The following is a 23,018-nucleotide window of genomic DNA, read 5'->3' on the forward strand; positions in this document are numbered from 1 at the left end:
TCCATGTGCATCTGAGAAGAATGTGTATTCTGTTGTTTTCAGATGGAATGCTCTATAGATACTAATTAAGTCCATCTGGTCTAATGTGCTATTTAGGGCCTGTATTTCTTATTGATTTTCTGTCTGGATGATTTGTCCATTGATGTAAGTGAGGTGTTAATTTCCCCCACTATTATGGTGTTAATGTCAATTTCTCTTTTTATGTGTGTTAACAATTGCCTAATATATTGAAGTGCTCCTATGTTGGGTGCATACATATTTACAATTGTTATATTCTTTTCTTGGATTGATCCCTTAAGCATTATGTAGTGTCCTTCTTTGTCTCTGTAACAGTCTTTATTTTAAAATTTATATTGTCTGATATAGTATTGCTACTTAAGTTTTCTTTTGGTTTCCATTTGCATGGAATATCTTTTTCCATCCCCTTACTTTCAGCCTGCATGTTTCCCTAGATATGAAGTGGGTCTCTTACAGACAGCATATATATGGGTCTTGTTTTTGTATACATTCAGCCAGTCTATGTCCTGTTTGGAGCATTTAATATATTTACATTTAAGGTAATTATTGATAAATAAATTCTTATTGCCATTTTGTTAATTGTTTTGGGTTTGTTTTTGTAGGTCTTTTTTTTTTTTTCTTTCTTTCTTCTTTTTGTTCTCTTTTCTTGTGTTTTGGTGACTGCAGAAGTTCCTTTAACATTTGTTACAAAGCTTGTTTGGTGGTGTTGAATTATTTTACTTTTTGTTTATCTGTGAAGCCTTTGATTTCTCCATCAAATCTGAATGAAAGCCTTACTGGATAGAGTATTCTTGGTTATAAGTTTTTCCCTTTCATCACTTTAAATATATAATACCACTCCTTTCTGCCTTCGGAGTTTCTGTTGAAAAATCAGCTGAAACCTTAGGGGAGTTCCTTCATATTTTATTTGCTGCTTTTCTCTCACTTCTCCTTATCCTTAATTTTCATCAATTTGATTACTGTGTGCCTCAGTGTGTTCCTATTTGGGTTGATCCTCTGTGGAACTCTCTGCACTTCCCAGACTTAGGTGACTGTTTCCTTTCCCAAGTTAGGGAAGTTTTCAGTTATTATCTCTTCAAAAATTTTCTCAGGTCCTTTCTCTGTATCTTCTTTTTCTGGGACTCCTAAAATGCAAATATTAGTGTACTTCATGTTGTCCCAGAGGTCTCTTAAACTATCCTCATTTTTTTTCATTCTTTTTCTTTTTTCTGTTCTGTGATAGTGATTTCCACTAATCTGTCTTCTAACTCACTGATCCATTCTTCTGCCTCATTTAGTCTATTCTTGGTTCCTTTTAGTGTGTTATTCATTTCGGTAATTTTATTCTTCAAATCTGTTTGGGTATTCTTTATATTTTCCAACTCTTTGCTAAAAACTTCACTCTGTGCATCTATACTTCTCTTGAGGTCTCCGAACATCTTCGCCATTATTACTTTAAACTCTTTCTTGGATAAATTGCCTATCTCCTTGTCACTTATTTCTTCTTCTGGGATTTTTATCTTGTGCCTTGGCCTGGAAGGTATTCCTCTGCCGCTTCATATTGTCTGTCTTTCTATTTGTATTTTTAGATAGGTTAGTTATGTTTCTCAACCTTGGAGAAATGGCCTTCTGTGGGAGATGTCCTATGCGTCCCAGCAGTACACTCCTCTCTTGTTACCTAAGGGCCTGGGACCAGCCAGTCCCGGGGTAGTGTCTGGCTTGTATTTGCAAATTCCTTCCACAAGCTTTAGGATTGTTGTTTTCTTATTTCTGGTATCTGCCCCCTGGTGGATGAGTCTGGACTAGAGGCTTATGCAGGTTTCCTGGCAGGAGGAGTTAGTGCCTGCCCACTGCTGGATGAAGCTTGGTCCTGGACCGCTGGTGGGTAGGGCTATTTCAAGAGGTTGGCTCTGAGCTCAGGAGGTCTGCTGATGGGTGGGGCTGTGTTCCCACCCAGTATGTTGTTTGGCCTGGAGCTTCCTAGCCTTTAAGCTTACAGGCTGTTGGGTGGGGCTAAGTCTTGGTGCTAATGAGCCAATCAAGATGTCAGCCTCCAGGAAAGCTCACGTAAATGAATACTCCAGCAGTGTCTGCCACCAGCTTTTATGGCCCTGGGTGAGCCACAGCTCTCCCCTACCTACCCAGGACACCTTCCAAAACCAGCAGGCAAGTCTGGCCCAAGTTCCTATGAAATCACTGCCTCTGCCCTTGGACCTGGCACATGTGAGATTCTGTATATGTTTCCCAAGAGAATGAAGTCTTTATTTCCCCCAGTCCCATGGGGCTCCTGGAGTTAAGCCCCACTGGCCTTCAAACCCAGTTGTCCTGGGGTCTCCTCCTCCCAATGCTGGAACCCCGACTGGGGAGGCTGACGTTGGGCTCAGAACTCTCACTCCTGTGGGAGGGCCTCTGCAACTTAATTATTCTTTTGCTTGTGGGTCGCCCACCTGGAGGATATGGGGCCTGATTATATAGCGAGCATGGCCCTCCTACCAGCCTGCTGAGGTTTCCTCTTTATGTTTCCGGTTGAAGAAGATCTTTTTTGTTAGGCTCCAGTCTTTTTTCCCAGTGGTTGTTTAGCAGTCAGTTGTGGTTTTGTTGTATTTGCGAGGAGAGGCGAGCTCGTGATCCTACTATTCCGCAGTCTTGGCTAGAAATCAAGTGGTAACTTTTTTTTCACAATGGAATCCCCTGTGATTGTCTGTAATGGAGGGCACAAGTGAGAAGAGGATGAGAAATCAAGATGTTTGATGGAAGACTTCAGCTGTAGGTGGACTGCGTGGATTGGTTTCTGACACGCCTGGATAGCAGTGGTGTTTGCCCCAGATCGGAGGCTGTCAAGAGTACTCTAAAAAGGCAAATGATCTGTTTCAAAGAAGTCATGGCTTCAAATGAGGGTTAGTGCTCTAGAGAGGAGTCCCCCAGTTTTGTTTTATTTTTCTGTTGGGGGCTTTGGTGTAGATGATAGCTTGGCTGTCAGCCTGCCTGATTCCTACCTGCTCACCCTAAAATGAAGCCTGTGTATTGACATGCGAGTGCTTAACAACCAGTTCATTTTTCAAAGGAGAGTCAGAATTGTCAGAGGAAACCAAGTAGCTTTGTTTTTTCATTCATAAATGTAAATGAGCAATCCAGGGAAGCATGCAGCACAGAAGAGAAATGTCATATACATCTGCTGAACTTCCTATCATGCACCAATTAAAATATTTGCAAAGAATTTGCAATAAAAGAAAATGCTTTATGATAAATTTAAAAAGCAGCCTATAGTTTTAAAGGAAAGATTGTCAACATTTTGTGTGGCAAGGAAAGCTATAATCATTTTGTGTCTGTAGAGCGTTCAAATCTGGAATATATCCACATCTAATAATGTGAGCTTTTTCTTCCTTTAAAAATGTGTACTAACATCTGTAAAAACGTTTTATCCTGTAGAATGATTCTAAACAATACTAATCCCTGTTTGTGACATCATACACATTTGAAACGATACTTGGAGAAAATTACCTTTTTCAAAATGGAAGGGGAGAAAGCCTATACAATTCTGTCCAATATTATTGTAACTAAGTTTATAAAACCTAGAACAGTCATGTCTAGAATACAAGATTGTATCATATAATACAGCAACATCTTAATAGTACATATCTTTAGCTAGTAAGACTATTGATGACTTTTTCCTAATACTTTACATAATGTATTTTCCAGTTTTCTGTACTGGGAAAAAATAAACTTCATTTATGCTATTCTAATGACCTTCTGAAACTCTTCACATATCATAAAGTAAGAACATAAGAACCCATTATCTATTAAAACATTAAAAGGTAATTCTGCCTGTAGGAGTGATCTGGAGGGGGAATTGGTTGAAAGCAGTCAAGAGATACAAACTTCCAGCTAATAAGAAAGATAATTAGGGATGTAATGTATAACATGATTAATATAATTAACACTGCTGTATTTTGTATATGAATGATAAGAATTTTCATCACAAGAATTTTTTTTCCTATTTCTTTAGTTACATATCCTTATGAGAGGATGGATGTTCACTAAACTTATTGTGATAATCATTTCATGATGTATGTAAGTCAGATTATTAAGCTGTATACCTTAAACTTATACAGAGCTGTATGTCATATTATCATAAGAAACTGAAAGAAGAAAAGAAAGGCAGCTCTTCCCATTCAAAATGGATAAGGAGTCCTAAAAATAGCATGTAGAACAGGAACTAGCAACATGACATATTACTCAGAACACACTTTTAACATAATAACGTTAGTCACATTTTCCTACTGAGTCTAATAATATACTGTGGAAGAACTGTTGCTTCTTTCTTTCTAACAGACTTAAGTTTAAACTGAAAAACATATTATATTATAAAACTATTTGTAGGCTCACATTTAAGATTCTGAACCAATATACTCCATAGCAGTATCTCAATCAGTGAATGAGGGAGTTAGATGTTAAAGGTGATATTTGGGGAGAATTGATCAGGCACCAAGCATATTTTCTGCTTTCCTTTTTCGCCAATAAACTTTTTCATATTTTAAGAACTACAGAAATCTTCTTTGTAATGAAGTATTTTAATTTTGATTCCTACCATACCACAAAAAGATTTTTCAGTCTCCATATGGATAGACTTTAGAACAGAAAGTATTAAACAACACAAGGCTTTAAAATAATTATATGAACACTGGGAAATTTTAGCTTCTCAAAACTGTGGTATTATAGAGAGGTGGTCAGAGATGAGGAATTTGTACACGTATTACATAACACATTTCTTATCAAACACAGTTGCTTTGCCTGTTCCTATGGCAATGCGACGGATGGAAATAATAAACAATCCTAAACAGGAAATCTTCCGAAGTAACTGACTTCCTGACAGAAATGACCAGTGCTGTTCATCCTGGTGCTTGTGAATGAACCATCCTTTATCTTCTTGAAGTTTTCACTAAATATAGCAATACTCTAGACTAGTCATGGCTTCAACAAAAGGAACGTTTTTGCATGTTACCTGTATGACTAAGTTGGTAGAACAACTTTAGAAAATAATTTTATAATATGGAGCTTTGGCCATTGTTCATAGCCTTTCATCCAGTAATTCTACTACCCTATATGTAGGAAATAAGTACATAGAAGCTTTAATAGCAAAATATTGGAGAGTGCCATTATAGTCCAGTATTTTAGTTCATCTTGATTCTTTTAGTTGCACAAATTAGATTATTGTTATTGTTTTATGTCACTAGTTTTTACATTTCAATTTACCCTATATCTTTCACTTTATTTACTATTCCTTCTTACAACCCAGATGTTTCTTCTAGGATCAAGTTCCTTTAATGAGAATCTGCTAGTAAACTTTTATCTTTGTTTTTTCCTTTTTTCTTTTTCGCTCGACAGAAGAGAAGTAATGATTCTATATCCATCAGATCCTTTAACCACTCACTATCCTTCTATTGAATTTCTGCGCTTCAGTCAAGAAAGGAGTAATTTCTTCAGAATTTTTTTCCAACTTATTATTTTTTCAGCTACAACTAATCTACTTTTCAACTTCGCATAGAGCAGTGGATCTCAAAATCTGAAATGTGTCAGTATTGCCTAGAGAGCTAGTTAAGGTTATAGAAGCAGATTCATCGAAGTAGGATGAGGCTCGGGCCCTTGTGTTTTACACAGTGATTCTGATACCCACTGAAGCTTGAGAACCACTGCCATTGAGTTTTGTTTGTTTGTTTTATTTTGTTGTTAATAAGTTCCTTTTTTTAATGGGAGGAGGTTTAAATTAAGGGCTTTTTTTTGGTTTTGTTTTTTTCCTTAGTGGAGGTAGTGGGATTGAACGCAGACCTCAGGCATGCTAGCCATGCAGTCTACCACTGAGCTACACCCTCTCCCACTGCCACTGCGCTTTTAGATTTAACTACTGTGGTTTTTCTTTACCTCAAGTTGCATTCAAGTTATTTTTCAAATTTGGCCAGTTTTGATAGTCCTTTGTCATACTTTTAATTCCTTCCATTATTCTTGAAATCTATTGCACATAAATACTTTGTATTCTCTGTTTAGTCATTGTTCTGTCTGTCGTCTTGGGCAGTGTGATTCAGTTTTGTTGAACTACTGTGTTTGCTATTCTTGCTAATGGTGGCTTGTTACCTTCAGTGTTCAGTATTTTCTCATTATGAACTCGTGTTCTTTGGAATCGAACTTTATCTGCAGGGATTATTTAAGGCTTTGGTTTAAAGCTCTTTCCTCCAGAGAGAATGTTTTTTCGCTTCTGCCAGGGGCTTGCATGCACTGTCACCAGGAACACTGCAAACTTCATTTTTAGCTTGAGATTTTAGGGCCTGACAGGTCTATGAATTCAGATCTCAAACTTTGGTGAAGACAAGTTTCAGGTTAGAAATATTTCTTTTTTCTGTTCCATCCTATTTATGGCTTGTATTCCCATGGTCTACCACTAAGGAGTGGGTTTTTGTTGTTTTTTATTTTTTGCCACTTAGGTTTTGCCCATCAGGCATCCTGGATTTGGTGGAGGGAATTGGTGATCTCTGATCCTCCCTCTTGCCCTGTTTGGGGCATTTGGATTTGTTTCCTGACCCCTGCCTATATGGCCCATTGCAAACTATGACCCAGGCTAACACAGATCGGCCTACAACCCCAGACAAACTTGGCTCCAATGCTCACTCACACCTGAAGAGTCATATTTTTTTTCCCTGACCTGTGAGGACTTTCCTTATTTTCCTGCCAGTACAGCTATGCGTTACTAAATGTATTTTTTAAATAATTTTTTAAAATGTAACCACTATTTTTAGTTGTACTACCCTGGGAAGGGATTCTATGACCATCTAATGTGCCAGATTGCTGAAAATGGAACACTCAAATCTTGATATAAGATTTTGGAAGGTAATTCTCTAATATCAAGGTAGCATAAATTTGTAAGGAGCAAACCTCCAGGATTTTTTATACTTCTATGTGTGGTTTTAGAAAGAAATATTACTGATAGAACAGCAGTTGGAAAGGTTTCTTCGCCTAAATATGTTTACTTTGAATATTAGCAGTTTATATGTATTTGCAATATTAGCATTATTTACTTTTTGTATTAACTTTGGCTAATGAACTTTTTTTTCCTTTTATACTTTAAGGAGGTAATTGAGTTCTATGGTCAAAATGGAAATTCAGTGGATAAGTGGAAAAAACCATTAGTGATTGATAAACTCAAGGTAAGAAAAATAGGAGAACCTTAAAATTGGAGAATTTCTATGCAGGTGTTTTTGAGAGACCTTTGTTGTTGCTGCTGCTGCTATATATGTAGAGGATAATTATATCAATTATAACTTTTTAAAAAGAAAGTTAAAAATAAAATCCATAATATACAAATTAGGTTACAGTGTTTTGTGTAGCCTGTATGATAAAGACAAACTCATACAGCTGTTCAAAGAAAAAAATGCAGTTAACACTATGACGACCGTCTGTCACTTAGTTGAGACTGAATTTTGAGGCAGGGCATTTGTCCCACATGGGCCCAATCCAAGTTTCATGTCTTCAGTTCTAACAGGAACACATGTTAGAAATTAAAATACTCAGAAAAGTATTTTTGGCATAATTATATTCAGATGTAGGCTATTTTATAATAACTATGATTCAGTAAGAAGTACTCAGGTTTTTCAGCCAAATCTATGAAACTTGAAGGAAAGTCACTTATTTAACCATGAAGAAATTGTTGATTTATAATGAATTAATAACTACTTGGTTTTGCGCACTGTAGGGTACAATGAAATAAATAACTTCATAAGCTTAAACAACATAAATGCCAATATCTTTTAAAAATAAACTATTTTAGGTCATGATAAATTATGCTCACTCTGGCATATTCATCACCTTGACAGGAAATGGCCAAAGCAGAAGGCCTCTGGAACTTGTTTTTGCCAGCTGTAAGTGGTCTCAGCCAGGTGGACTATGCCTTGATTGCTGAAGAAACAGGAAAATGCTTTTTTGCTCCAGATGTCTTTAACTGCCAAGCACCAGGTTACTATTACATTATTTAAAAACAGAATGTTCCTTAGATATTTTGAGCAGTGTTTAAAATTTTCCTGTTTTATGACAAGGAAGTTTTTTTCTGCACAAAGTCACTGATTTATAAATTTCTCTTTAATTTGGCTTTTCAGTTATCTTGATTTAAATATTTAAAAGTGGATCTAAAGTACTCATTGGGTTATTCTTTTGTTAAACATCATTACATTAAGAATATTAGTGAATAGAAGTCACCACCCAAGGAATTAGCAATATGAGGTTTTCAGTTTACTGATCGTGTATTGAATATTTCTATGGTTAGTCAGAATGGATAGATTTCTAAATCTTTTGTTTAGCCTCACTGTTTCTCCATTTACTTACCAATTATTTATTTATTATTTACTATATGCCAAGTACTGTTTTAGAAACTTGGGATTTATCATGGAATAAAATACACAAAGATTCCTGACCTCATGGTGCTGACACTCTAACGAAGAGAGACAAAAATAAACAATAGATAGATAAGAAAATTATACAGTAAGTTTGAAGCTGAAAAGTGGTTTGGGGAAAAGAAAATCCAGCAGTGTAGGAGAGCTGAGGGATAGGGAACGTGGATTACAATAAGATGGAATGGTTGGGAATGTCATTGGGAAAATGACATTCAGTTAAGATAAAGAAGGTGAGAGAGTTAGCCATGCTGGTATCAGGGCTAAGCGTTTTCCTAACATAAGGAGCAGAAAATGCAAAGGCCCTAAACAAGAGCATGATTGGTGTATTTCAGGAACAGTGAAGGAGGCCATTGTGGCTGGAGAGAATAGCAGAAGGTATCAGAGAGGAAAGGGCCTTATATGCTGGGACTTAACGGGCAGGTAAGGGCTTATACTTCCAGTGAAATTGGAAGCCACTGGGGATTTGAGCAGTGCAGTGACAAGGTGTAACTTCAGTTTTAAAAGGATCCCTTTGACCGCTATGTTGAGAACTAACAGAAGGAAGGAGGGAGGCAGAGAGTCTTGTTGTGATAGTCCTGGTGAGAGATGATGGTGATTTGTTCAGGGCAGTAGGGCAGTAGCAGCGGAAGGGGTAAGAAGTGGAAAGAATCTAAATATATTTTGAAGGCAGAGCCAAGAGGACTTACACATTGGTTTGGGGGAATTAATAGGGGAGTCAAGGATCCCTTAAAGGACTTTGGCATGAAAAATTGGAAGGAAGAGGGAAAGAGGCCAACTTTTCTTTAAAAAGTTACTATGGGAGGAATAAACCTGGACTGTAGTCTTTTGAAGGTGTTTTCAAACCCATATTTGCAGAAGAACCCCTTAAATAACTTTAAAAAAATTTCAAATGCACAGGCTCCAGCCCTAGAGATTCTGATTCAGGAGGTTTAAGGTAGACCCTGAGAATGTCTTTGTCTTTTTTTTTTCCCCCAGGTTACTCTGGTTATTCTGCTGCTTCCAGTCAAAGACTAGCATTTGATTTGTAGAAGGATGATGGTCCTATAGTGGTTCTGCACAAGTTAGGCCTTATCATTGTCCTTTGTGCTAATTTTATGGCCCTGGTGCTAATGCTCTCCCAAAAAGAGTTAATGAAGGTGGAAATGCCTGAAAGGGGTATACTGGATGTCAGAGAAAACACTGTCTGGTTGCCTGGCAAAATGTTCCCACTCTGGACTTTGACTCTCATTTCTTTGGTACTGTTAAGATAATTTGGAAACCTGTGATGATGGTTGAACTTGTCCCAGGTCCTCACCTTTTCTCTCTTCAAAACACTGATTTACTACTGTACTACATTTTCATTTAATAATGAGGCTATTGTAAAATTAATCTACTCCCAGAGTTTCTAAAGATTTTATCTCATTGTGTGAAGCTATTCCATGATAATACAACCCATAAATAATAGCTTTGTTTTGTCAGCTTCTCAGAATAAAATAATTTTTGGAAAGATTTTATTCAATATTTATTTCATTTGAACTAAACGAGAAAACTGAATTTAAAGCAAGCAAAGAAAACCATGAGCTCATTAATTATAACTCAGGACTCATTCTCTCCCTCACTTAAACAGAATTTTAAGCTTGTGTTTATCTACTAGGAATGTTGTACATTTTAATATAACTTTGGCTCCTTTGGGGATGTTGAAACAGAGTACAAACATATTTTGAGACTTAACTTAGACCTAGTTCATTTTTCATAGGCATTTCAGTGACTGTCTTTAAAGTCATTGCAAGTGATGATATTGAAAAATTCTTCCTCAAAATCTTATAAGCTATCAGTATTCAAGGGTAAGGTTTTAGATAGTATTTTTAGAAATTTGATGGGGATGAAAATCAGAGAAAGGCACCTGGAGCATTTTGCTCTGCGGCAGACACGAAGCATCCTTTTCCACGTGAGTGACACAGCAGTGTGTCATGTACTGCACCATGCCCTCCAAGGGCTGGAGAGGGCCTTTGGCATTACCTCCCGCCATTTGCCATCCAGGACATGGGTCCTGTGTTTGGCATCCTTCAGATGCCTTAGTACTTCCTAGACTGTATGGGGTGCACGAAGGTAAAAGCAGTGTTGTAGTAAAGAGGCAATAATTACCATGTGAGGTCAAAGGAAAGAGAGATGTCTGACTGGGTACTTGCAGATTCTTCACAATGAAGGTGGCTCAAACAGAAATTTACTAGGAATGACAGAATTTCCTCTGAGAGAAGGCCTGGTGCAAGCAAATATAAGGAAGTTAGAAAGCACAGGTGTATTTGAGGAACAGGGGTCTCAAGGCTGGAGTCTCAGTAAAATATGTATTGTTAATTGTTCTCCAGGAGAATTGCAGTCACTCCTAGCAGAGTGTATTTGCAAGACAGCAAGCAAAGGTTGGGCTACTATATTATTTCCCTCAGTCCTAATTGAGTTAGACCCCTCTTAGAGCTTCATTGGGATGAAGTGGATGAGCATCTATGATTCAGAACAATTTGAATAAATATGCACCAAATGCCATGTGCTTACAACTGCTTATGGCATACCTTCATTGTAAATTAGATTTATTCTTATGTTTCAAAATATTTTTGTTAGCAAACATTAGCTTTAAAAGGATGCGTGTCTGTATTACCTATACGGAGTTTGGATCTCATACTGGTAAGTTTTTAAATGCAAAACAAGTGCTTCTCCTTCTTACGTGTAGACACCGGGAACATGGAGGTGCTCCACCTGTATGGAAGTGAGATGCAGAGGCAGCAGTGGCTTGAGCCTCTTCTTCAAGGGACCATTGCCTCCTGCTTCTGTATGACAGGTAAAATTAAGTCAGTCACGTTCTCCCTTGTGTGGTCACTCTTCCTGGGCTATGATCGATGAACCGAAGAAGTGTGGGATGTGGCTCTGTGTTTCAGGCAAATTTTCCCATGGCTAGGAATGTGACTATGTTTGCTTTGACTCCAGTTTTAAATTTTGACATTTTTAAATGTGCAAAATAAAATTGTCCTCTCATTAAATAATGTTCTGTAGTAACCTGCTTTAGGCATTAGCAGCAGAGTAAACCTAGTTTCATTATCTTTTGACTTGCATTTCTAAAATTGCCATCTATGGATATTTAAGATCTTTTTTACCCTAATGTATGAAATATTCACATCTGTGATAATTTTATATTGATACTTCCAAAATACTCTGCCATAAACCCGGAAAAACAGAACTTTCACCAATGTTGGTCCTATGGCTCAAATTATAATCATATGGCAAAATAAAACGAGGATCATGTTAATAAAAATGAGTTTTGGTACCATTTGTACATAGGAAACAGTAATTAAGAACTCTTCAGAGGACAAAGTCACTGTTTCATAGCTGACTTTAAAGTTAAACTAAATTTCATCTGGCCATAATTTTGGCCAGGTTTTATTGTCTTCTATAACATTGCATACATTTATCATAGCAAAACTGATCTCCATTTAAATCAGTAAGGGGCATTTATTGAACGCCTGCAGTATGATGTGTTGTCTACGAAGCTCTAACTGGAGGTTACAAAATAAGTAGAGTACATAGCTCCTTTTCTAAAGAAACTGGGTCTCTAGTTTTAGAAAGAGAACACATAAAATAACTGAAGGACCCATTCAAAAGAGTAGCATATTAAGAAGTGCAGATTACTATGATTGAAAGCTAGCCTGTAAGTTCTAAAATGCCATACAGGAAAGCAGTTTTGTAAAGGTGTCCCATGGAAAACTTGCTGAAGACATTAAGTGTTGAGCAGACTTTATAGAATGCAAAATAAATAAACTGGTGAAAGCATTCTGATGGAATTTGCAAGCACAGTTAGAAATTGTTTAAGATGCTATATGGTGGGGAAATCTGGCCTGCAAATATGTAGTATAGATTTCCATTGTGGGAAGCAAAGAACAATGTATTCAATGTACTTTTGATGATTAGAGAAAGGATTGAGTGAGTTGTATCCCAAGTCATGTATCAGTGAGGAAGCCAAGAACACAATTTAGCTCGCTGATTGATCTGAATTGTTCTAACTACTTCATTCATTCATTCTTCCAATGCACATTTATTAAATACCTACTTTGTGTAGGTTGTGGAATGGGGAAATGATAGAAAGATGCTTCTGTCCTCAAAGAGTTCACGTTTTCTCACCTAAGTCTCTTTTGTAAATTGATGGCATCTGCCTACCTGTAAATTCAGTCTTTGCTTATTTATAGAGCCTGATGTAGCTTCAAGTGATGCCACAAATATTGAATGTAGCATCCAGCGAGATGGGGACAGCTATGTAATTAATGGCAAGAAATGGTGGAGCAGTGGTGAGTATTCAGATTGATCCTTTGTGCCAGATGCTCTGCTGGAATAACATCATACAGAGTTGTTAGTTTCATGACCACAGTTCTTTAAATTCTGCCTTTGAAAGCATTTTCAAATTTAGAAAGTGATAAATTTTAAAATTACATGTCTTGATTGCGTGATGTTTATTTTAAGAGGTTTTTTTACAGTTTGTGAGAGATAAAATTCGTATTAGTGCATACTATTTTAGATCACTGTAATTTCTAACAAAATTAAATTTTAATAAGGACATATTACATGGACTATAATAATTTCTATATAACTTTTTAAAGAGATAAGCAGTACACATTATTAAAAATAAGTTATGGTGGTACATATTTTCCTTGCTGAAAAATACAAATATTTAAGTGAAAAATAAGAGTCTTTATACGTAGGAAAATATACTGTTTAGTTGATCGTCAGTAATAGACACATACGTGGATGAGACCTTTAGGAAGTTATAAAAATTGAAACCTAGGTAAGTGTGATTATCTGAGGACTGCCTCTAGAGTATACATCTAACAGGATAACGTTTATTACTAAAGAAAGTTTACATCATTAACACAAATTATACGTTTAGAAACTTAGCAGAAACTTAGCAGGAAAAGCTTTTCATGTATTTTTTGATTACTAATTGTTATTCTGTCTGAAGTTTTATGAAATCACTTATAAATTAAGAAATAGGAAAAAGATTAAATTTTGCTGAGAAGTTATTCAAGTACTAAAATTATACAGGGAAATTGTTCTTACATTAAAATTTAGATAATATAAAATAATTATAAATACCCCTTAATGTAGGCCTTTTTAATAATCTGTTTTAGATCACCCACCAAACTTATAGCATAGTATTTTCCTTACTTATACCTGTTACTGTTTTCCTGTATTGTTGATTTTAACTTTAGTAAATGCTTTGTGCATTTATTATTTTGTTTCCTCTTCTTCTTGGCTTCTACCCCACCCCCCTTCCCCACCCCAGCCTCTTCTTGTTTTAAATTGCTACCACAGTGTTTGAGATTTGAGTTTCAGAATAATGCAAATGTTTGATCTGAGGGAGAAGCATCATTCATATGTATCGAAGCAAGAGACAGAACGATTTCACATTTAAATGCTGAAAGTGCTGGTTGGCTCTGTAGCATCTTCAGAATCGAAAGGAATCTCCTCCACATTTTGTCTTTGTCTTCTCCAGGATCCATACTTCTTGGCAACTTTCATAATGTAGTTTTTAAAAGAGGCTCCAATGAAAACATACAGGACCGGGTTGAGGCAGCTGTGAAAGAGTGCAATGCTCTCTGTGATTTGGATGGCGACATCCATGCGTTTGCTCATGTCACAGTCGGTGATCAGGGAGTAGATGATGTCTATGGCTTGGCAGAACTTGACGATGTTATAAGGCAGCTGAGTGACAAGGAAAACTATGACCACTGTGAGCAGAACTTTGAGGGGCCGAGACTTTTTAATGTTTGGCGTCCTGATGAGTGTCCTCGCTGTGATGAAGTAGCACACTCCCATAATAAGAAAGGGTATTACAAATCCAATGCAGATTTCTAGCATTTGAATCGATGCTTTCATGGATGTTCCTAGGTGGTATGGAAAGATGGGAATGCACCTAGCCTTGTGATTGACTGTATAAAAAACCAGCTGAGGTATACTCAGCAGGATGGCAGCCATCCAGACACAGAAGCAGATGAGCCAGCATTGTTTGCCCACTCCTCCATGACTGGGGGCTCTAGTTACTGCCCAGTATCTGTCTACGCTGATACAAGCCAGAAACTGCATTCCAGAGACAAAGTTGACTGTGTACAAGGCTGACATGACTTTGCACATGACTTTCCCTAAGACCCACCCATGAACTGCATTAACTGCCCAAAAAGGCAGAGTGAGTAGAAGGAGTAGATCTGCCACAGCCAAGTTCAGGATGTACACGTCTGTTTTGGTTCTCTGCTTCTTGTAGTAGGCGTAAATCGCCACTACTATGGAATTGCCCGCAAGTCCAATGATGAAAGCTATTGTGAAGAAGGCAGGAAGGAAAACTTTTGCAAATTTTCTGACCTCTTCTTTTATACAGATCACTTCATACTGACTGTAGTCGTGAGTGTCATTCACTTCATTTTCCTCATAATAGTAATCTGCTGACTGGTTGTGTTCCAAAGCCATGGCTCCAACCTAAATGGCAGAAAGAATACAGGACATCCATCGTAATACTGCTTAAACGGAAACATTTCTGATCTAGCGTATGTTTTATTCTTTTACTAGAGAATAGACTGTTGCTGCAACATATGTGAGCCTGAATCCACCACTCTTTGAAACTGTTTAATGGAATCCACATCAGAGTATATCCCCAAGATTAATTCTTCATTCTTTGTTTTTACAAGTCTGTGTACAGGAACTGAGATTTACAGAGGGAAGATAAAAATAATGTCCTGAGAGAATTTTCTTAAACCATTAAAGCCTAAGTAAAAGTAACGATTTTCATACAAAAATAGTTTTTAAAATACGAAAATTTAGTTAGATTTCAACTGAAAGGGCTTAAACATTTTATAACTTTTACATATACAACTCTGTAATTCTTACACAGTATATTGACAATAAATTAAATTTTTAAAATTAAATTATTTATTTAAAATAAATATTTTACTTTTATTCATTTATAAATTTATTTTTAAATAAATTATCCCAGCATTTGTATGGAATTTTACTAGTTGGCTTTTATAAAATAAAGTCTCGTCTAGTTAGCTTCCCTCCAAAACTGGTCACTCCACGCTGGTTGTAAACTGCTGTTGGGTAGCACTGTCATTCCACTAGTCACCTAAGCCTCAAGCCTGCACCATCCTTGATTTCTCTCTTATCTTCATCCCTGATTTCCAGTCAGTGCCTAAATTCTGATTTTACCTTCCAAAAAGGTCTCAAATCTGTCTCCTCCTTTGAATCTGTGCTCTTTGACACAGCCACACAATTTGTCCATCCATCACTGTCTCACACCTGCCCTGTTATGATGTCTTCCTAACCAGCATCCTACTTATTGGCATCCTGTTCTTGTTCCTCCTTACAACTCTTTGTCAATAACATTTTTCTTACTGCCACCAGAGTGCAGTATCTCTAAAATGCCAATCACTCTCCTGCCTAGCTCCTCACCTGAAAGACACATCTCTTCATTTGAAAGATACAATCTAAGCTCCTTAGCATCATACCCGGGGCTCTCTCTGTAATGTGGTCCTACCCATGGTTCCTGCTGTGTCCCTCTACCATGTACCCGACACTGTCGACAGTAATGGTACTGATTTGCCAGCAGTTTTCTGGCACATACCATGCTGCAGCACATCTCTACATCATTACTCATTCTGTTCCTTTATCTGATATACTGTTTCTTGTCCCTTCCCTTGAAGGGCCAATTCCTACTCAGTTAACTTGGATGTTGCCACTCCAGAAGACTTTTGCAACCCAGTAGGTGTATCTACATACCTCTCAGAGAACTGACCCCATTCTATGGAAGATGCATTTCCTAGAGTACCTTTTCCTTCTATGCTCTAAGTTCCCTAAGATTATGACCTGTTGAGTTTTTCTTTGTATTTAATACCTGAGAGGGTGCCTGGTGCATACCAGGCACCCAAAAAGTATCTGTCAAACTAAAAGCTTTACCAGTAGGTATAGAGCTGCTACAGTAGTATGGAAAGATGGTGCTCCAGGAATCCCCTGTCCCATCATTTAGTTATTTTACTATATTGGCTATTAACACCCTGTAGTATTAAGCTGGCACAGAATTCACAAGCGTTAAAATATATGTAACAGTGACTTTCAGTGTTTTTATTATAATACTGAGTTTTGTTTTACTTTTTTCCTTAGCCTTTCTCCCTTGGGTTATTTTTGTCCTTGGAAGAATCTCAAAGATTCTTACAGAATCATTAATGAAAATGTTATTTTCAAACAGTGTGCCAACTTATGGTACTTTTTCAATAGAACACGCTTACACTTGCTAACCCTTTGTGGATGAATAAAGCAAAGACCCCCCCCCCCAAGGAAACAGTTTTCATGATGTAAAAACCAGGTGCCAATGATTTTAAATGACTATCCTTAAAGCTATTTGAACAGATCCAATCTGGAAGATTACTCTGGTCTTTGTTTTCTTGTATGTTAATTATTAACACAATATGAACTTTGTTCTTTCCTTCTCTTTCATCCCAGAAATCATGAACTGATGATAAGGTATAATATGGCCAAACAATATAGGATATTAAGGATATTTTTAAATAAAAATCAATTATACTAAAAATGTGAATAGATAAAAATAGGAATGAAAATTATTTGCAGAAATGATCCTTCTGACAGATACACAGAACACATTTAAATGCCTTTATAATTATTACAAGAGCAAAAAAAAATAGTGTTTATAAAGCAAAGCAGGAAAAATGCTATAGCAAAACCTATTAGGAGCAAAGTTTTACAGGCAAGTAATGATATTAAAATAATATTTTCTTCTTGCTATATTTATTTTTTATCTCAAAGTGTGTAACTTTTCAAATAGCTCTTTTTTGCACATGGAAACTTTTATGCATCAAGACTCCCTCCACATAGGTAATTATACAAAGTCTTTGAGCTTAAAAAAAAATCATATCCAAGTCAGAATGAAAAAAGAAAGAAAAAAACCAACCTGTTTCAGTCGACAGAGAGGATCAGTCTTGAGTGCAGAGTAAAATCGAATGACCTCTCTAACTCAGGCTACTTTTGTTTTCGTTTTACACCCCGCCTTTGTCTTACATCCAGGAAGGCTTTCCTGAAATTTAACCTTGTGAGCACTTGATCTTACATTTTATGCATAATCGTCCTGTAAAGTCAAATCCAAGTTTTTAAGTGTCCTAGGTTACTTACTAACTTGAAATCTTGTTTCAAAATCTACAGACCTTTCAAAGTTTCCACTTAGCTGAAGGGAACAAAGTGCCTGCAGCTGAGGTGCTCACTGCCAAACCAAAAGAATTCACTCCAGAGCCCCAAGGCAGCTAACAAGTACTTGTAGGTAGCATCTAAAGAAATGCCGTCTAAAATTTTTGTCTAGGAAAGAAAAGAAAAATAATTTTAACCCAGAAACTTATCTTTTGAAGACTAAACTATCAAAAACTAAATTCTGAGTAATCTTTAGGCATTTATAGAACTTAACTTTTTATACCACGTCATTTTATATTTTGCTTAAACTATGAGACTCTGCTTGGCTTCACTGTACTCCTCTGTCCTTGACCCCAGAGTATGCCTTTCCCCAAGACTAAATTCTCTTGCCTTCTTGTAACCTTTTTCTTCAAAGACTAGCATACAAACTTTCAAAATCCTTCTGTCTTGAGGAGGTTACCACCACCCTGCCAACTTCCAAAGGAAAAGTTAGAGAAAAAAGAGAAATGCATACAATTTAACCATAGTGACCCATTTGGCCTTGACTCTCTTCACATTTGCATAACAGTTCCCTTATTTATTTTCTTCTGCAAGGCTAGGCTCAGTCTCCACCTGCAGAAGTTATTTCAGACCCAGTGCTTTTTTTTTCCTCCAAGCAGTTGGTCTGACTTTCCTGTTGATTCACAGAAAAGAGGCTCTGGGTCACTGGTTCTTTCGTCTTCCTTCATTTTCCCACAGTATGTGTCTGAGGGTGCTCCCAGCCTCTCCTCCTTGTTACCCACCAGTCTTTGAGGAAGAGTTATTTGCATGCAGCTAAACCAGCTGATGAAGAAAAAAGTGCCTCAATCTGCAGTGGTTTGCCATTTTCCATGGTGTAGATGCTCCCCTAGCCAATTTCAGCTACCAGTGCAAAGTCACTGAGGGCAGATTTGCCTCTCCTGACCAGACTCCAGTACACATCTTCCAAAAGAAGCCTCTCTTCTTACTGTGACTGATGTTCACTCTGATCTCTTGCTGCCTCCTGAAGGACGCTGCTCTTAATGTTACCCCTGCCCTCTTTAGACTATCTGGTCTTTTGCCTACTCTTGCCTCTTACTCTCTATCTGATGTATATGGGACGAGAGGGAGCAAACACGCAACCCTCCACTAAAATCTTAGAATGACATACAAGATCCCACAAGGTCTGCCTCCCTCCCTCATTGCCTCTCTGACCCTCTTCCTGCTACTCACCCCTTTGCTTGCTTGTTCTGCCACACGAGCCTTCTTGCTGTTTTGAAATGTACCAGGCACATTCCTTATTAGAGCTTTTATACTGGCTCCTCTGTCTGCCTGGAATGTGCTTCCTCTTAATATTTGCAAGGCTCACTCCCTCAAGTCTTTCAGATCTTTGTCCAATCACCACCTCCTCACTGAGGCAACCCCTAACTATTCTATTTAAAATACCCTCACCAAGCAAAGCAAATGAACAAACATAACAAACCAGAAACAGCTATAGAAGCAGAAGACAAACAGATGGTTGCCAGACGCGAGGTGGGTGGGGGAAGGAAAAAATAGGTGAGGGAGATTTAGAGATTACAAACTCTTAAGGAGGGATTGCAAACTTCCAATTGCAAAATAAATGAGTCATGGGGATGAAATGTACAGTGTGGAGAATATAGTCAATAACTAAGTAATATCTTTGTATGGTGACATGTCCTGCCTAGACTTATCATAGCAATCAATTTGAAATTTATAGAAATATCAAATCACTGTGTTGTGTAACAGGAACTAACATAGTGTTGTCGGTCAATTATACTTCAAAAACAAACTTATAGAAAAAGATCAGATTTGTGGTTACCAGAGGCAGGGGCTGGGGGGAAGGCGAAATTAGATGGAGGCAGTCAAAAGGTACAAACTTCTAGTTATAAGATAAAAAGTCCTAGGCATGTAATATACAAACGATAAGGATAATTAACACTGCTGTATGTTATATATGAACATTGTCAAGAGAGTAAGTGCTTAGAGTTCTCATCACAAGGAAAAAATTTTTTTCTATTTCTTTAATTTTATATCTATGTGAGAGGATGGATGTTCACTAAACTTATCGTGATAATCATTTCATGATGTATGTAAGTCAAATTATTATGCTGTATGGCTTAAACTTACACAGTGCTGTATGTTAATTATATCTCAATAAAACAAAGAAAAATATTTAATTAATTGATGAATTAAATACCCCTCACTTGCCTGTACTCCCAATTCACTTTACCCATTGCACTTCCGTGCTAATGTACTATGTCATTTACGTTATGTTCGGCGTCTTGTTGTCTCTTACCCTGTTTTAGACTATAAGCTTCATCAGAGCCGGGCTTTTGTTTGCTTTGTTCATTGATGGATCAATTGATCTATCTACCTATGTACCTATATAGAATAATGCCTGGCACGTAGTAGATACTCAATAAATATTTGGATTAATAAATAATTCTACTTTCCTTTCTGATTACTGTCTCATCTCACTTGCCTTTAGTGCTATAGTTTTTTAATGACTAGTCTGTAACTGCAGCCTCTATAATTAGCGATTACATGATCTCTTCAATCCATTTATGTGATATGTATATGCAACACTGACTTACGAGCCTTTGCTTGTGCTGTTTCTCCCGTATGGAATATTCCTCCCACTCTAGCTCCCTACCTCCTGTTGAGGATTTAGATTCAGGTCCGAATTTAACATTATTTAATCCAGAAAGCCTTCTTTAACTCTTCTAGATTAGATCAGACGCACCTACTCTTTACTCCTATGTAGCACCATCTCACTCTATTGTTAGTATTATTAAAGTTGGTATCTTCCATAGCAGCCCCGTATCCTGCTGTATCCTCAACATTTAGCTTTGTTCCTTACTTCTGGTACCAGCTCACTGACTAATAATTAAATACATGAATGAGTCAATCAGTCAATCAACTAATCAATCAGTGTTGAAGTAACACCCTCTACAGACTTAGAAATTTAGCAATGAAGCTGGGATTTTAGATCAAGATCTTCAGTCACAGACTGTTTCTGCTTTTTCATACTACCTCTTGTACATCTTTGTTATTCCATGACATCATCTCTTATAGAATCTTGATTCATTTTAATAGATATTTTAAAGTATCTATTTTTCCTTTGTTTTCATAAGAAAATAAAATTCCCTTCTTGTAAATTAGTTGTAATACTATAATCTTTACATCTTTTGAATCTGATCATCATTTTTGCTAACTCAAGCATATGCCCAGCCCTTGGGGCATAAAGGATCTCAGGATCAGGCTTTTTCTGGCAGTATATAGTGAGTCATGCCTGCGTATGAAACATGGTGAAACTAGCTCATTGACTGGCCTTTCCCTGTATTTTCCTCCTCGACAGAGAGACCTAGAAGAGCTGGTGTTAATAGGGAATACTTGACAAAATTTGAAAGGCACTCATAAAGCTTGGATGGTAGGGAAAGGCATCCCTTACCTTTGGCAACTCTTCAAAGTGTTTACTTGATGTTTCTTGATGTGCTTTTTTTTTTTTGTACCTCTCTTCCACTTTTTCTCATATCCCTAAGAACTGAATCTTTATGATTCCAGTTGACTTCTCACATAGATTGTCTCTCACCCTTACCTGCTCTAACGTAGCAATGTCCCTTGTTCCTAAAGGACCTCTCTCTCTCCACATCCACTTCTCATCCTTCCTCTTGTAGTGTCATTTTGCTCAGTGATAGATGTTTGAAAAGTAGTCTGACTGAACTACTACATTATCACTGAAAATACCATTGGTATTGAAATACATATTGAGCATTACTGAATCACCTTATGATTTCTCTTTAGGATATGCATACTGCATACACTACGTACACTAAACTTGGTGTATTGTCCATACTACATATTGAATTTATATTGTATATGAGCTTTTTTAGCATTTTTGCTTAAGCATTTTCATGTTATTCCAAACTCACTATAAATGATATTTTTAGTAGCTAAATAATACTTTGTTTTGTGGATTATAATTTGCCTTACCATTCAACTGTTGTAAGACTTTTAGAATGTTTCCAGTGTTTTGCTTTTACAAATGATGTTACAGAGAGCATCTTTGTAGATACGGTGGGAAACTGGACTTAATCTAATCTTACTGAGGGGTGTTGAAGAATAGAACCAACCATAAAACTGTTCCTTTTTTTCTTACACAAAAGATAGCATTCTTACCATTCTACCATGTAGAATAATCTTAAAGTCCTTTCAGACAAGCTCATAGAAATCTTCCTTATTCTTCTTAGAAGGGTTCTATGATATGGACATACCACAGTATACTTAATGGTCTCCTATAGATGGATATTGGTTTATGCTCAAGTCTTTGCAAGTATAAACAATACTACTGCAGTGAATAATCCTGCACATCTGTCATTTCAGTCAGGAACAGCTCTATCTGTAGGATAGATCTCAGAAGTTAGATTGATGGATCAAAGGGTAAATGAATCTGTAACTTTGATGGAGATTACCAAATTGTACTCTGTTGGGATAGTATTACTTGGTATTCTCACCAATAATGTATGGAAGTGTCTGTTTCCATAGAATGTTGCCAGTAGAATGTATTATTCAGCTACCATTTTGCGGTCTAAACGACTTGTAGCAGATTCAGTGCCCTTCCCCTGCCCTTGCCAATTGTGTATGAAGTATTTTCCCTAAATCATTTTTTGCTTAAATTTTGGTTCTTAATGTACAATTGTTTTAGGCAGACAAGCCAACTAATTTTTTTTTATTTCATTTATCATTTTGAGGCTTAAATTTTCTTTCCCATTCAGAAATTTCATAAATATTCAATTATTCTTTCTTTTAGTTTTTTTATGGCTTGGTTATTTAAATTTTTTTTTAACAATTTTCAGTTCTGATCTATCTGGACCTGATTTTGATCCAGCTATATTTTCTAATAAAGACAGCAGTAGCAGTAGCATGTAACATTTATTGAATGCTTCTTAGATGTAAACCTTCCTTGAGGTACAGTAAGTGAATTTCAAAGGTTGTTTCCCCTATTGATAACAACACATACTCCAAGAGAACCCGTGAGGTTGTTTTTTCCCTTAACTGTAGGATTGTATGATAAACTTTTTTTTTTAACAAGTGGAAATTTCATTGTAAAATCTTACTTAACTCATAATGGATTTTTATTCATATTTGAATTAAAGCTAAATATTAGCATTAATGCTAAGACCAAATGAAGTTTAAGTATTTCAGCTCAGAAATTCAATGTTGGTACGAAACATAACCCTGAGACTTTGTAGATGGCTAACTGCGCTTCATATTACATTATTGTTTACATCACTGTCTTTATTGTTACAGATCACCTTCATAACCATCAGTCATGTTTTTCTCCACCTGATATCTTTTCTTGGGCTA

At 36.8% G+C, this 23,018-nt stretch overlaps 2 protein-coding genes and 1 long non-coding RNA gene across 7 annotated transcripts in view; 2 read left to right on the forward strand and 1 right to left on the reverse strand.

Annotated features, from left to right (window-relative positions):
• ACAD11 (acyl-CoA dehydrogenase family member 11) overlaps positions 1-23,018 on the forward strand; it is an 81,613-nt gene that overhangs the window by 35,018 nt on the left and 23,577 nt on the right. For all 3 annotated transcript variants that reach the window (XM_010947734.3, XM_010947735.3, XM_045511229.2), the window contains 4 exons: positions 7,116-7,193; positions 7,860-7,998; positions 11,137-11,244; positions 12,644-12,742. In XM_010947734.3, coding sequence (XP_010946036.2) covers positions 7,116-7,193; positions 7,860-7,998; positions 11,137-11,244; positions 12,644-12,742 — 424 coding nt within the window. The remainder of the gene's footprint in view (positions 1-7,115; positions 7,194-7,859; positions 7,999-11,136; positions 11,245-12,643; positions 12,743-23,018) is intronic.
• On the forward strand, positions 8,005-9,920 carry LOC141578777 (uncharacterized). The gene is made up of 2 exons (XR_012509426.1): positions 8,005-8,852; positions 9,408-9,920. It is a non-coding gene; the product is annotated as an uncharacterized LOC141578777 (long non-coding RNA).
• ACKR4 (atypical chemokine receptor 4) lies at positions 12,890-18,999 on the reverse strand. Of its 3 annotated transcripts, none has more exons than XM_010947730.3 (3): positions 18,864-18,999; positions 17,404-17,801; positions 12,890-14,921 (listed from the first exon to the last, which is right to left on the reverse strand). In XM_010947730.3, exon 3 carries the CDS (start codon positions 14,910-14,912, stop codon positions 13,860-13,862), a length of 1,053 nt encoding a protein of 350 aa, XP_010946032.1. In that variant the 5' UTR covers positions 14,913-14,921; positions 17,404-17,801; positions 18,864-18,999; the 3' UTR covers positions 12,890-13,859. The 3 variants fall into 3 exon arrangements, with proteins under 3 accessions (XP_010946032.1, XP_010946034.1, XP_010946035.1); XM_010947732.3 differs by having other exon boundaries at positions 17,404-17,526; positions 18,864-18,903; XM_010947733.3 differs by lacking the exon at positions 17,404-17,801 and having other exon boundaries at positions 18,864-18,991.

This window comes from Camelus bactrianus, chromosome 1, assembly GCF_048773025.1.
Source record: "Camelus bactrianus isolate YW-2024 breed Bactrian camel chromosome 1, ASM4877302v1, whole genome shotgun sequence".
Lineage (NCBI taxonomy): Eukaryota > Metazoa > Chordata > Mammalia > Artiodactyla > Camelidae > Camelus > Camelus bactrianus.